General features: G+C 31.1%; 1 protein-coding gene across 3 annotated transcripts in view; it reads left to right on the top strand.

Moving 5' to 3' along the window:
- The window catches only part of LOC136072065 (rotatin-like), a 101,755-nt gene that overhangs the window by 15,834 nt on the left and 70,921 nt on the right, over positions 1-15,000 (top strand). For all 3 annotated transcript variants that reach the window (XM_065820179.1, XM_065820178.1, XM_065820177.1), the window contains exon 8: positions 6,840-7,075. In XM_065820179.1, coding sequence (XP_065676251.1) covers positions 6,840-7,075 — 236 coding nt within the window. The remainder of the gene's footprint in view (positions 1-6,839; positions 7,076-15,000) is intronic.

Below are 15,000 nucleotides of genomic sequence, written 5' to 3'. Positions count from 1 at the left end.
TTTCAACTTGTTTCTGTTTCTTTCATAGCAATCTTCTTAGTCTTTTTCTTATTTCTTTTTCTTTTTCTTTTCTTTGGTATCAAGAAAACAAGTACAATCTTTTATTATTTGCAAATAAATAATCAACAATGCGATACTTTGATCTAATTATGTAATTCTTATAATGATTGTTTCAGTAAATTAAACTTTTTTATTTGTTTATTAAAATTTTTGATTTGTAAATTTAAAAAAAAATTTTCAAAATTTATGTAAATATAGTATTCTATTTTTATGTTTTATGGGTCAAATAATTATATTTCAACCAATCGCCTGTGGGTCACCATCTCTGATTTTCCTGATTTTTACATATTGTAATGTGCGTTATGGAGATAAATTTGAAGTTTCAGACTTCCAAGTACAACGGTTCACAAATTATAGCCTTAGAAACATGACACAGTTGCCCCCCTCGATTTACAAATGGTCAAAACAGACCACTTTAGAACTGTTTAACTTTTTTCTCACTTTCAACAAGTGTCTCATTTTTTCTAGAACTATTTTCTAGATAATTCTCTACTTAAAAAAGTGGTTTTTATTAACTTGTGTTAAATTAGAAAAAAATTATGACCTCAACTTTGGAAAAAACCCTAAAATTGCTAAAATATGCCAAAATGAAACTAACTGTAGCATTGTTCTATTCATCCACAAGTCTTTACAGTTAAGTTTTCTGATTAGCTTCTACTGTCTGCAATAAATGGGCAAAATATAGGCAGCTTGTTACAGTTTAGAACTTAAATACATCTAAAAGCAAAATGTCCACTCGCCTAAAAGGTCCAATTTTCAGCCATTTTGAAATGCTTGTAAATTTTTCTAACATTTTGTTTTGATCTAAGATTAACAGCATATAAGACCATTAGACCCAACTATCTGAAAATGCAAACATTATAAACTTGTTGAATCCACACTGAAAATGCCAGCATTTTTAAATAACCCTATTTTTCAATCATCAACGGTTGAATACTAGAAACCAGTACTCCTCTAATCTGCCAACTGGCCTATGTGAAGGGTGCAACTAATTATAAGTCATTTCTTAATAAAAAGAAAGATATGGTTGGCTGTCCTCTCTTTGATCTGGTCTTTATAGTAGACAGGGACACAAATAAAGGGGGCAGTAACTTTTTAGAGGCCTTCATTATTGTTCAACTAAAGGTCTCTAAATTAATTTAGATATTTAGATACTTAATAGCTAAATATCTAAATTAATTTCAAAATGAAACCATTATTACTTTAAATAGGTAATTAGTGGTCTATATGTGGCCTGGACCCCCCCCCCCCCATTCACCTAGGTGAGGGGAGGGGAAGGAGGGGTTTGGGGTGGCACTAATCAAAGGGGAAGGGGGCAACTAACTTTTAGTAATATAATTAACTTTTGTTAATTCCCATTAAAGACCATTACATTGTATATTTGCTGGAAAATCTGGCACACATTTTTGATAGTTGTTATCAAAATTTGAATTTTATGGTAAAAGCATGAATGCCTTGCAATGGCCTTAACTGTATATTCATTAGAAAATGAATTATGTAGGTTTCATGCTAGAAAATGAATGCTTGTATCTTATAAGTTGGTTGCCCCCCCCCTCCCTTCTGCCTTTGGTTGGTGCCACCCCAAACCCCTCCTACCCCCTACCCCTCACCTAGGTGAATGAGGGGGGGGGGTCCAGACCACATATAGACCACTAATTACCTATTTAAAGTAATAATGGTTTCATTTTGAAATTAATTTAGATATTTAGCTATTAAGTATCTAAATATCTAAATTAATTTAGAGACCTTTAGTTGAACAATAATGAAGGCCTCTAAAAAGTTACTGCCCCCTTTATTTGTGTCCCTGTCTACTATAAAGACCAGATCAAAGAGAGGACAGCCAACCATATCTTTCTTTTTATTAAGAAATGACTTATAATTAGTTGCACCCTTCACATAGGCCAGTTGGCAGATTAGAGGAGTACTGGTTTCTAGTATTCAACCGTTGATGATTGAAAAATAGGGTTATTTAAAAATGCTGGCATTTTCAGTGTGGATTCAACAAGTTTATAATGTTTGCATTTTCAGATAGTTGGGTCTAATGGTCTTATATGCTGTTAATCTTAGATCAAAACAAAATGTTAGAAAAATTTACAAGCATTTCAAAATGGCTGAAAATTGGACCTTTTAGGCGAGTGGACATTTTGCTTTTAGATGTATTTAAGTTCTAAACTGTAACAAGCTGCCTATATTTTGCCCATTTATTGCAGACAGTAGAAGCTAATCAGAAAACTTAACTGTAAAGACTTGTGGATGAATAGAACAATGCTACAGTTAGTTTCATTTTGGCATATTTTAGCAATTTTAGGATTTTTTCCAAAGTTGAGGAGGTCATAATTTTTTTCTAATTTAACACAAGTTAATAAAAACCACTTTTTTAAGTAGAGAATTATCTAGAAAATAGTTCTAGAAAAAATGAGACACTTGTTGAAAGTGAGAAAAAAGTTAAACAGCTCTAAAGTAGTCTGTTTTGACTAGAGATGGGTCAATTCCGATCCTCCCGATTCCACCGATTCTCAAGGAATCATAAGAATCGCGATTTTCAACTTTTTTTAATGATTCCGATTCTTTTTTAAAAGACTTTTTAACGTAATATACACCCTTTGCCGTTGAGATTTTTTTTTGTTTAATTTATGTTAAATCTTCACTTTTGCATTTAATATCATTGTTGAAGTTAAGTAACTGTGAAGGAAAACCTTAACAACAGTAAACATTGAAAATAAAAGTAAAAGTTTATACTCTAAATTTCAATTGATTTATTTTTTTCAATTTTAATCAATTTACCGATGGTAAGTATTATCATAAAAATCTTATTTGCTTGTTTTATTATAATAATTATTATTGTTAGTATTATTATTTTGTATTATTAAAAATGCTGTTTTAATTTCAGAATATAAACATATATATATACATATATATATATATATATATATATATATATATATATATATATATATATATATATATATATATATATATATATATATATATATAGTGTCATTATCATGCCGAAACGTAAAAAAAGCGAGGTATGGGACTATCTTGTAATCAATTCAAATGACACTAACTCTGCGATATGCAACTTTTGCAAAACTGTTATATCCAGGGGTGGTGGCAGAGTTTGTTAGTCATACACAACATCGAACATGCTAAAGCATTTAAAAACCTTTCATAAATCTGAAATCAAAAATCAGAAACATGATAAAGCTAGCGTTATCGATTTTAATATATGCCAGGATAGCTCTACCACAGGACCATCTTGTAAATCCAATCCTAACCCTGCTTTTGAAGCTCCTATGCCAAGGGAACCTTGATCTACTACACTCGCATCCGCACTCACAAGTCTCAACCCTAAGTCTGAGGATGCGGAGATCAATACTAGAAGCTCTTCTTCCACAATTAGTTCTATAAAAATGAAGCCTAGATCTTCATCAACTAAACAACCAACAATACACCAAGTGTTTGCAAAGACCAGGTCTTTCACATCTACAGACCCAAAGGCAATAAAAATTACAAGGCTTATTGCTGAATTGATATGCACAGATAACCAACCTGTTAGTATAGTAGAAAATCCCGGTTTCAAGAGGTTACTACAGTTTTTGGAGCCAAAGTATACGATACCAAGCAGAAAATACTTCTCGACTATTGAAATTCCTTCCATTTATCAGAAGGTATCAAGTGAAATTCAGTTCTTGGCAAAATAAGCTAATCATGTTAGTATAACTACCGACATGTGGAGCTCAACAGCCAATGTTGATTACATGAGCCTAACAGCACATTTCCTCACAGAAGATATGAAACAAATTCACATTTATCTTGATGTGGTATCTTTTCCTTATGAGTCCCACACCGCAACCAATCTTGTTAACTTTATGAATGAATCACTTGAGCCGTTTAATTGAACAAAAAGATGCGATTCTGTTGGTAACACCACATTTCCCAAAAGCTACTCGACAAAACAAGGAGTTGTCAACCAGAGAATGGGATAGTTTGGTTCCTCTTGTTGCTGCTTTAAAAGTGTTTGAGGAAGTCACGCTTACTGCAAGTTCATCAAAAGTGACCACATCAGAAGTTATCCCAATAATAAATGCAGTTAACATGTCGCATCAAGGACTATGGAAATTTTAAAGAATCTCTGTGTCAATCTTTGCATCGACGTTACAGAGACTGCGAGAACGAACCTATATATGCTTTTGCAACAATACTAGATCCCAGATTTAAAAACAGGATTTTTAGGAGCAGGACAATGGCTGAGAAAGCTGTTACTTTATTAATTGGCGAGTTAAATGCATTGAACATAGACGAGGGTCATGAAATTAAAGCTGCTGAAAATCAAAAACCTACCACACCTGCTCCAGGTACTGTCTGGTCATTATATAACCAATTAATCAACACAAATTCTGTAGTAAGTATTGTGCTTCTATATTAGTATTGTACTTTAAATATTGCAAACCTATAAATTGTTTTAATGTTTTAGATTTATACTGCGCATTGCACAATGTCAGATGAAGTAGCAGTGTACATGAAAGAACCTCTATTTGCAAGTCACGAGGACGTCTTAGAATACTGGAGGAAATCCAAATTTCTTAACATGAAAAAACTAGCACAGAAATATTTAGGGACACCTCTATGTACAGTGTTTTTGGAACGGTTGTTTAGTACTGCGGGTCTTATCTGTGACCGGAAAAGAAGCCGGTTAACTCCGGAACGAATGCAAATGCTTGTGTTTTTGAACAAGAACCTCCCGTTTCTTAACTATCAGTACTAACGGTACTAATATCATATGTAAAAGCTGATTGAAAAGACAACATTCTGTGTATCTGATCACTTTTACCATTACTTATGACTATATTATTTGTTTCTTAATAATAATAAGTTCCATACAAACATATATATATTGTTTAATATTATGTTACTTGTTTAGTTGCTATTAATTCACAGGGCCAACAACACGGTTTTCAAAATAGAGGGGGAACACTCCCTTATTTCGAAAAAAAAAGTCTATTTATTGGTCAATTTTTTTAAAAAGGGGCATGCCCCTGGGCCTTGGTGTCTTTGGTCCTGTTTCACCTGTACCAATATAACTAATTTTGGTGTTTTCACTTTTAAAATCTGCATAAGTATTCAATTAACATGATATAACGGTTAAATTATTAATTTAACTACCAGTTTTAATTAAAATAATAAGAATCGCAAAAGAATCGGAATCGGTAAAGAATCGAAATCGCAACAGAGAATCGGAATCAGTATTTTTCGGAATCGGCCCATCTCTAGTTTTGACCATTTGTAAATCAAGAGGGGCCACTGTGTCATGTTTCTAAGGCCATAATTTGTGAACCGTTGTACTTGGAAGTCTGAAACTTCAAATTTAACCTATCTGCATAATGAATATAACAATATGTGAAAATCAGGAAAATCAGAGATGGTGCCCCACAAAGTTTTCTTTAAATTGGTTGAAATATAATGGTTTGACCCTTATGCAAATAATTTATAACATTTATAAGCACAAATGATTTCTTAACTTAATTAATAATAAAATGCGTACACTAAAATGCTTTACCAGCAAATTTAGTTTACTAATAGTAATTTTAATTACCTTAATAAAAAACTTTTTAATCATTTTTAAGTAATTTCGAAATGACATTTACCTCCACAAAAATCATTTTTTGAATAATTACTATACCAATATCTTTGTTACTTTCCTAACTAAAGATAAATAGCATTTGTTTGTTTAAGATTTTTTATTGTAAACAAAAAGTCTAAAATAAAAAACACGAATAAAAAAACTATGTAACAAGTGAAATGAAAAAACTATAAAACAACTAACGTCAATTAAAAAAGTTTTTATTTTATTTTTGAATGAATGACTTGCTATGCTTTTTCTCTTTTAAAGAAAGTAATTGTTTTCAATCAACTAAATTGTTTTCTTTGGTAGATTAAGAGAGTCATACCTGCACAGTCATTAACTACTTTTATGGCGCAAAATATTTTACATGCAGCTTGTAGTCATCAGAAATAGCCCAAATTACTGGAGACGATGTCAAGATGTCTTTTGGTAGATTAAGAGAGTCATACCAATTCATTTAGCATCATGTAACAAAATTAGGTATAGAGAGTTTAGAGAAAGTATAAATCCTGTTTGGAGCGGATCTTCTCTTATCACCTGGTAATGGTTCTTTTTGTAAGGCATTTACAATTTCCACTTTTTCTTCAACAGAAATTTTATCACTAAATAATGGAGTAGATCTTCACTTAAATACCATAACTGAAGTTTATTTTTATTTTTTTGCAACATCTACAACTTTGATGGCAACTTAACAATATTTCTTGATTTAAAAGGAGATCATGTTTTGGCGCTTCTGTTGTAAGAGGAGCTGAAAAACAGAAACACGCATATATTGTGGTTATGAAGAGACATTCTTCCTAAAATCCCAATTTCTTTCTCTGTGATATTTAACTGATGACAAAAACTGAATGTTTTTAAACAATATCAAATCGAATTGTATGTCATTGGAAAGCTCTCCTGCAAAAGACCATCAATGGGCTAAGTGTCAACTGCATTATTAACTTTTTTATTAAACTATAGCTGCTTTGTATGCAGCACAAGACTGTCAGAACAGAGGAGCCTGGTGCTGGCCCTCTTCATCGATCATTTTATTTTTGGCTTTAATTTTTTGTTGTAATTTTTTTGATTATTGTAATATTGAGCACTGTTTTATGCACTAGAGTTGTTGTTTTATTTTTATATAATCAATCAATATATTTTTATTTTGTTTTAGGTGAAGATAATTTTGAATCTAGCAATTTTGCTGAAGCATTGATGCAAGAACAAATATCTGTTGCTGATTTTGCACTTACCTTGTTGCTTGTCATCACAGATTTATTAAAACTGCATATAGAAAATACCAAACTGTTCATTACAATATGTAAACTTTTCAGAACACTTTCTGATCTTTTGGTTTTAGACAATTTTTTTAATATTTGGAGTTTAGAAGATTCAAGCAGTAAACGAAAGGTATAGCTTTTTACCATGTTAAAATCTATTTAATGAGAAGCAATTTTAATTTTTATTAATTGGTTTATTATAAGTTCTTGAACAAAACAAATATTTTTTACAATGACAGGGTAAATGATTGTATGATGATAATGGGGTATGATGTCTTTTGTTGTAATACATTCTGTATCTTAAGGGTTCGAATTGGAAGTGAAGTGAAATAATCCCCATATCTTGGCTTTTTTTGCTTTGTCTGCAATTATAGAATCATTTTGTGCAAACTGTTTTAGTTTCTCAGCTGAAATTAAATGATTGGTGGGGCATTGACTGCAACTGGGTATACAATCCACCATCACATGTAGACAGTCACAGCAAACACAGAAATGTTCCAATTTCTAGAATTGATCTTTGGTTGCAACTTTTGACTTGGGAAATTACCTTACCAGACAATAGACATTTTCATACCGAAGTTTTGCCATCTATCGTGCTTTGTGCAAAGCTCCAGGATGCTTCATGCTATACTGTTAAGGTTTGACCATTTTGTAACTTACAGCAGGGTGAGTTCAATAAGTTTTTGGTAATCCCCTCAAGTGGAACCTAAAGCTAGGAATTCACAGAAGCAATATGCAAAGCTTTCTTTTTTCTTTTCAGTTGTTCTAGAAAGTTTAGGATATTAATAGGCTACTTTATTAATTAGTAGCAGTTGGAAGTAGTAGTTCTTGAATCTGCAATAATTTCTAGCCAATTTATTAGTTAAATCAATTCACTTTCAAAAACTTTCCGAGTTTGATCCCCACCACATCCCTGGTAGTACCACGCTCAACTTGTTTCTCAACGTAGCTGCCTTGTTCATCAAGATTCGTGTTTGGAGTTATAGAGTTGAGAGAGGGTTGTAACCTCAACTAGATTAGCCTCCTCGACTGTAGTGTCATGGTCTTGGGAAAGTGAATTGAAATAATACAAAAAAAAAGTTAATCTAATAAAAAGTTTTTTTGTTCAATAATTTTGTAACATTATTAGACTTACCTAGTAAAACTTGAAATATTTAGGTGGAATGAAGTCTCTATATTTAAAGAATCCGAAGAGTCACTAAGCATGGTTTCTCCTACATGTCTGTGGCACGAAAACCACAACAGCGAAGGTCTAGCTCCTTCTGCATGCATACATACTTCAGTATGGTGTGTCCTGTTATGTGAAGAGTTAATGAAATAATTCTTTAATAAATCGCCTTATGATAAGTTTCCTAAAGTTTGTGCAAAAATGGTTTTTTTATTTGAAATGTAATAAACTATTGTTATTCACAAAATGTAATAAACTAATGCTTTGTTAAAGCCAGCTGTATTTGATGATGTTGTCTCCCAAGACCATGTCTATGTTTTTGTTGCATTTCCAATCTATTATATAGTAGATTTTTTTGTTGCAACAGAGATAATGTTACCATTAGAGGTGTACCAGGTATATCTTTTTACGTATCTGGAATTTACAATTTAGTAACAATGTTTGTTTTTAGTGGGTTGTTTTTTACATACAATACCAATTATAATGACAATCGGCTCAATAATTAAAATTCGTTTCTTAAAAAATAGTTTTTTTTTCTTTGCAGCAAAGGAAAACATTAGTGTTAAAGTGGAAGATTGAACTCATAAGGAGAAGTTACGAGTTCAATCCCCCACCATATCCTTGCTAGTACTGCACTCAACTTGTTTCTCTGCATGTGGTGTTGTTTGTCAAGGTTCATGTTTTAGAGTAAAGATTTGAGAGAGGGTTGTAACCGCAATAAAGTAGCTTCCTGGACAGTTCTCGGCCTTGGGGAGTTTAATGACAATAAAAAAAAAATCACAGTAAAATTAATTATCCAAAAAAATATCATATAGAATAAAATAAAAGCGAACAGAAAAGTTCAGAAACAGCTCAGTCTTTCAATAAAATCATACTAGTAGTTTTGTCAAGTGGTACTACAGAAAAAGAAGAGATTGTTTTGGAAACTTCTAAGCAGCCTCTAATAGATGAATGTTTAAAGCCACAAATGATAAGGAGTATTATTGACTCAAACTATTTATCTTATTTATGGGTTGATAATAGCCTCAGACAACCAGCCGTTTATTTTAGTTGAAGATATAGGTTTTAATAACTTAATGCTTCATTTAGAACCCAGATGATATTGTTTGCCAATTAAAAAAATTTTCTTCACATAAAGTTAATAAAATTTAAAATAAAAAAACAATTTGCATATGCTTTTCTTCAGATATAATAACATGCCTGATTTCTCATGAGTCATTTATTTCGTAATAATTATATAAGTTCATAAAATAGTTTTTCTTTAAAGTTGTTAATGCATATAACTTTTATTATAAATCATATGTTTTGTTTATTATGCAACAGAAATATATTTTTTTCAATAGATTAACTCTTTTGAGAACAAATGCCTGTTTGTTATTGCAAGAAATCGATGTAAAGAGGTGCTGTCTGATGCTAAGCTTCATTATTTTCAGTTCACTAAATCTTGTAACTTATGTCAGAAGTTAGGCGCTATAGACTTTTGGAAAGTCTTCAAAATGTCAGAAATTAGGCGCTAGACTTTTGGAAAGTCTTCAAAATGTCAGAAGTTAGGCGCTAGAGACTTTTGGAAAGTCTTCAAAATGTCAGAAGTTAGGCGCTAGACTTTTGGAAAGTCTTCAAAATGTCAGAATTTACGCGCTAGAGTCTTCAAAAGCATCAAAAGCAAAAGTAGGTTTAACATTCCATCTCTCATTTATGGGACTGATCTTATTACCTCTCCCAAAGATCAGGCAGAACTATTTGCTATGAACTTTTCTTTTAATTCGACTCTTAAATCTTATTGCCGTCCTCTTCCTTCTATTCCAATTAAATAGGTTAACCTTTTGTTTTCAAATCACTCCAGTTTCCGTTGCTAAAGTCATGTCTCAATTAAACTCTTATATGGCTTGTGGTCTAGACAACATTCCAGTCATAGTCTTACAAAATTGTTCTCCAGAACTCTCTTCAAACTATTTAATAAGTGCTCGACTGAGTCTTGTTTTCCTGTTTGCTGGAAAATGGGATTTGTGGTTCCAATTATTGACCAATCAATCTTCTTTCTGTTATTAGCAAGGTCTTTGAGTCCTTGATCTGCTGTAATCGAAAGATTTTATTGTGCATTAGATGGAGGCAGAGAGGCTAGGGCTGTTGCTCTTTTTTTTTTTTTTTACTCTTGACATATCTAACGCTTTTAACAAAGTTTGGCATGCTGGTCTTCTTCATAAGCTCGCTTCATATGGTGTATCTGGGAAAGTTTTTGAGATTATCAAATCATTTCTTTGTAACCACTTTATTAAAATCATCCTTGAAGACCAGCTCTCTTCTTCAATTCCAGTAACTTCTGGGGTACCTTAAGGTGCTATCCCTTGTCCTTTTTTCTTTCTTTTCTACATTAATGATCTTCCTGACAACTTTACATCTAAAAGTGGCTCTATTTGCTGATGACTCAACTTTATACTCCTGTCTTGACAAAAAGTCTTCTTATTTCAATCGCATAGAACAGGCAGCCAATCTTGAATTTGATCTCACTTCTGTAACTCTAACTGAATCCTTTTCTTTACATCTTCTTGGATAATCATTCACTACTGGCCTCTCATCAATATACAATAGATTGCTAAATTAGCATCTGCTAAGGTTACTTGATTCCATTTTCTATCTCTGCAAATCTCTTATTTGCCCCTGTATTGTTATATTTGGGCTGGTTCTTCTAATGATGCTCTTTCTCTTCTAGACAAAGTCCAAAAATGTATTGTAAATGTAGTTGGACCTGTTCTACCTGCCAAGCTTGAGCCTCTCTCCCATCATCGTAAGTGGCATTTCTTTCTCTTTTCTACAATTATTATCATAATCACTGCTCATAGGAGCAGTGATTATGATAATATTTGTAGAAAAGAAAATAGAGCTATCATCTCTAGTTCCATCAAATAAAACTCTCTCTTGACTCGTCAATCAGCAAAGACTCATTTTTATACTGTATCTGTCCCTGCATGCTCTCAAAACTTTTATTCGTCTAGTTTTTTTCTCAGCACTTCAACCCTTTGGAACTCTCTCCGATCTTCATGTTTTTCTGACTCCTACAATTTTTCAAGTCTTCTTTCAACCATTTCCTTGCTCTTTAACTTTATTCTTTTTTTCCTAGTTACTCCTAACTTAAAGCCTTGTTGGAAGTAAATCAGTATATAGAGTAAACTGGGGTAAGAGTAAATGGTTTAGCTTCAAGTTCAAATATTTTTTTAAAGAAAAAATATTTTATGTTTATTTTTTTTTTGTTTTGAAAAGAATTTTTTACATAAATATATAAAAATTAAAAAAATTTATTTTGAAAATCTTTAAAAAAATCGATTTTTATGAAGAAAAACTAAACTAGTTAATTTTTAATAACAATTTTTTAAGATATTAAGCAAATTAAAACTTTATAAGAATATTAAAAAATCAAGCAAAATTAATTAAAAATAAAATGAAAACTAATCTTATTAGAAATTAAGTTTACAAAAAACTATTTTAATCAAATATACGAAAAAAACTATTTATTAAATAAAAAAGAGTTGTTTCATCGGCAGAAGCAGGTTAGCGGCTTTTTTTCATGAAAAAATTCATCAATTTTTTGGGTAAACATGATCGACAAACCCAAAACCACATAGGTACCACATTTTGCTTTGAGTTAGCAATGCTTCTTCCCAAACTCTGCGACACTTTTTGCACCTCTTCATGTCTTTGTCTTGTTTCAGTTTTTTTGAACGTTACACTGTTGCACGTTGCTGAGTTTCATCTGAAGCTTTACTGAAGTGAATTTTGTGTTTCTTTAATTGCTTTGACTTTTTGGCCCTATTGTCTTGCTTTAGTTTCATGGGCACCTCAGATGTACTTAGAAACTGACTCTCAACTCTTGGAATGCTGACTCTTGAGTTTTTTTTGCATGTCAATATGGTGGCGCTGTAAAACATTTTTCAAATTGCCTTCAAGTCTTTCTGTGAAGTGTTTCAACATATTGATACGTTTGAGCAGGAGTCACTAGTGTTGTTAAATTTTGAAGTTGGTGAATCGTTGGAATTTGATGCTGACTGATGTTAGGTGATGATATAGGCTGGGATGAAGATGGTGAAACAGGCTCAGTTGAGGATGATGAAGCAGGTTTGGATGAAGATGATAAAGCAGGGTGAGATGGTACTTGAAATGTTTGAGCAATTTGTAATTTTGATTGAGCAATTTTGCTAATATCAAGTGGGAACATACCAGTGTTTTGAAATCCAGAGATTATTTGTGTTCATGTAAATGCGTCAACGGAGCTAAAAATGTTTTGCTTGTAGTTGAATTAAATTTTTTTTTGTTAAGTTGTTGAAATTTTTAGCTGCATAAAATTCTGTAAGTAACATGCGCCAAACTCATTTAATGTGACAATACACACCTACGTCTAATGGTTGAAGTATATGGAACGAATGAGCCAGTAAACATATCAGCCTGATGTTATTGTCAATGCAAATACATGCAACATCGTATGTAACATGTGTGGCGTGTGCGTCCAAGACTTAAATGGGAATACCTGTAATTTAAAAAAGTATTTGATTAATTGATTAACTGATTAAACTACTCAATTTAAGTAGACCAAATTAATTACCTGGAATTAATTTGATTGCCGGTATGAATATTTTAGTGAGCCATTGAATAAATTGTTTCTCTTCCATCCAACCCATCTTGGGTGTTGTAAATATGGTGTTTTGTGGAACTCCTACACACCAGTCTTTGCACAGACCTGATATTGATTTGCAAACTATGAATGGTGGCAGAATGGTACCGGTAGCGAAATGGTAGACCGAAATGGTAGTACCAATGAAATGGCAGATTGCGATGGACTAGATCAATGCGTTATCTAATCACATATTATCTATTACTTATTATGCGTTATCTATTTCACATAGAAAAACGTATAAAATGCTTGAAACAAGACAAAAGCATTTTTTCATTCTAATGTTTGTTTATACTTTCATACTTTGTTTAACTGAACTGATTATGGAATGATGATGTAAAACATTTTAAAACAACATCTTATATTAATGAGTTTAAATATATTTGTTATCTGTTTCGTTTTATGGAAAGCATTTAATAATAAAACTTATTTTTTATTTGTTTGTTAAACCGACAAATGAGGCTAATGCACTGTTTCATTTTTAAAATTTTATTTCATTAAAAAGTATAATGATGACGGTTATGTTATATTAATTGTCCATTAATCCTAAACAGACTTGAAAATAGAGGTGGAATTAAAAAATAAATCGCCTGTGAAGATAAGGAAGATAAGTTTTTAAAAATTTGATGCATTTTCCAATGCATCCATTCTTTGTCTATTTTTATATGCCTGCTATTGGACAAAGCAAGAAATAAACATAGCGTTGATGTTTCTTTTTTTGAAAAAGTAATATTTTAAAAATCTGATCATTACTATTACAACTACACTATCACTATTTTTTCAACTTTAAAATTGAATATAAAATAAAAAATTTTATGGTTTATTGTCTCATATTTAACTCTCTGAAATAAATATAAATTCATAATCGTGAATTTTGAAACCTAATAGTTTACATTACTATAACAGAACATTGTTTACATTCAAATTATCATTAAAATATAATTACTAAAACTTTAAACACACAGAGTTATACAATATGTTAAATAAAATTAATTATTAAAAGATTTTAGGTCTTTTAAAGTTTATAAACTTTCCATGATTCTTACAAAATGGATATACCGGATTTTGCTAATAAGCTGTAATTAAATATTCAGTATTTTGAAAGTAAATGTGAATTTATAAACAAAAAATATATATTTTTTTTTATTTACCATTATTTCAATTACTAACATTATCTAATATACTTTATGTATATATACATTAGGCAACAATAATTTTTCCAAATATATGGAACTTAACTGTGTAGCGAAAAAAAGTCAATTATCACAATACTATAAAAATGGATATATCACATTTCGAAAATGTACTCTTCATATATACATATATCAACATTAATATATAATGTTACAACACTAATATGTAATATGTTACATACATCATATAACATTAATACATTAATACATCATATTACATTAATACATTGATACATACATCATATTACATTAATTAAACTACCATTTACAAATTTGCAAAAAAATCATTGTGCCTCACTTTACGTCACTTTTCTTCAACCAAAGCTTGACTTGAAAATATTTTGCAGAATTATAAGGTTTTTAAGACAGAAAAGCTGTCTACTGTCTAAGATTGAAAGAAGACCTGCTAGTTATTTCAGTAATTATTTCAACATCTAGTTGTTTTATCAATGCTTTTTTAAACTTTAAAATCTATATTGAAATCAATTGTTTTAAGGCAATATCCGATTTATCCGGTAAAAATAAATCTCTTTCCAGATTGCTGGCTAAATTACCAGAAATCTTGCACATTTTCTGAAATTGTTATGTAATGCATAATATTTTTAAGTTCAAAATTTCTAGAATTTAAAGCATATTTTGTTAATAAAAATAACATTTTATAAAAGATTTTTTTTTTGACTTGCAAATGGTGGAACTGGTTTATTGTGTTTTCATCTAAAAACATGTCTCAAATCCAATCATATATGTTCGATGATTTGAACTCATGGAAAAATAAACAGCTGTTCTTTATATTCTTGACTGATAACAATTATTCCTTTAATCACCAATATAATTTAAGGCTGTCTTCAAATAATTTGCGGTTAAATGGTTTGTTATTAACGAGTTGCAGTTTGGAAGGTATTTATTGATTGCTTGATATGATATATAAGAAGTCCTTTTAGCTGTGTGAAAATTCCAGCAACTGTCCATAGGCAATTTAACATGTGGGTGGTCACTCTGAGGCCTTGTTTGAATATTCCAGTAACTTTTAT

This window comes from Hydra vulgaris, chromosome 15 (genome assembly GCF_038396675.1).
Source record: "Hydra vulgaris chromosome 15, alternate assembly HydraT2T_AEP".
In the NCBI taxonomy this organism is placed as follows: domain Eukaryota; kingdom Metazoa; phylum Cnidaria; class Hydrozoa; order Anthoathecata; family Hydridae; genus Hydra; species Hydra vulgaris.
The sequence above is the reverse complement of the archived record's forward strand: the minus strand, read 5'-3'. Positions and strand labels throughout refer to the sequence as shown.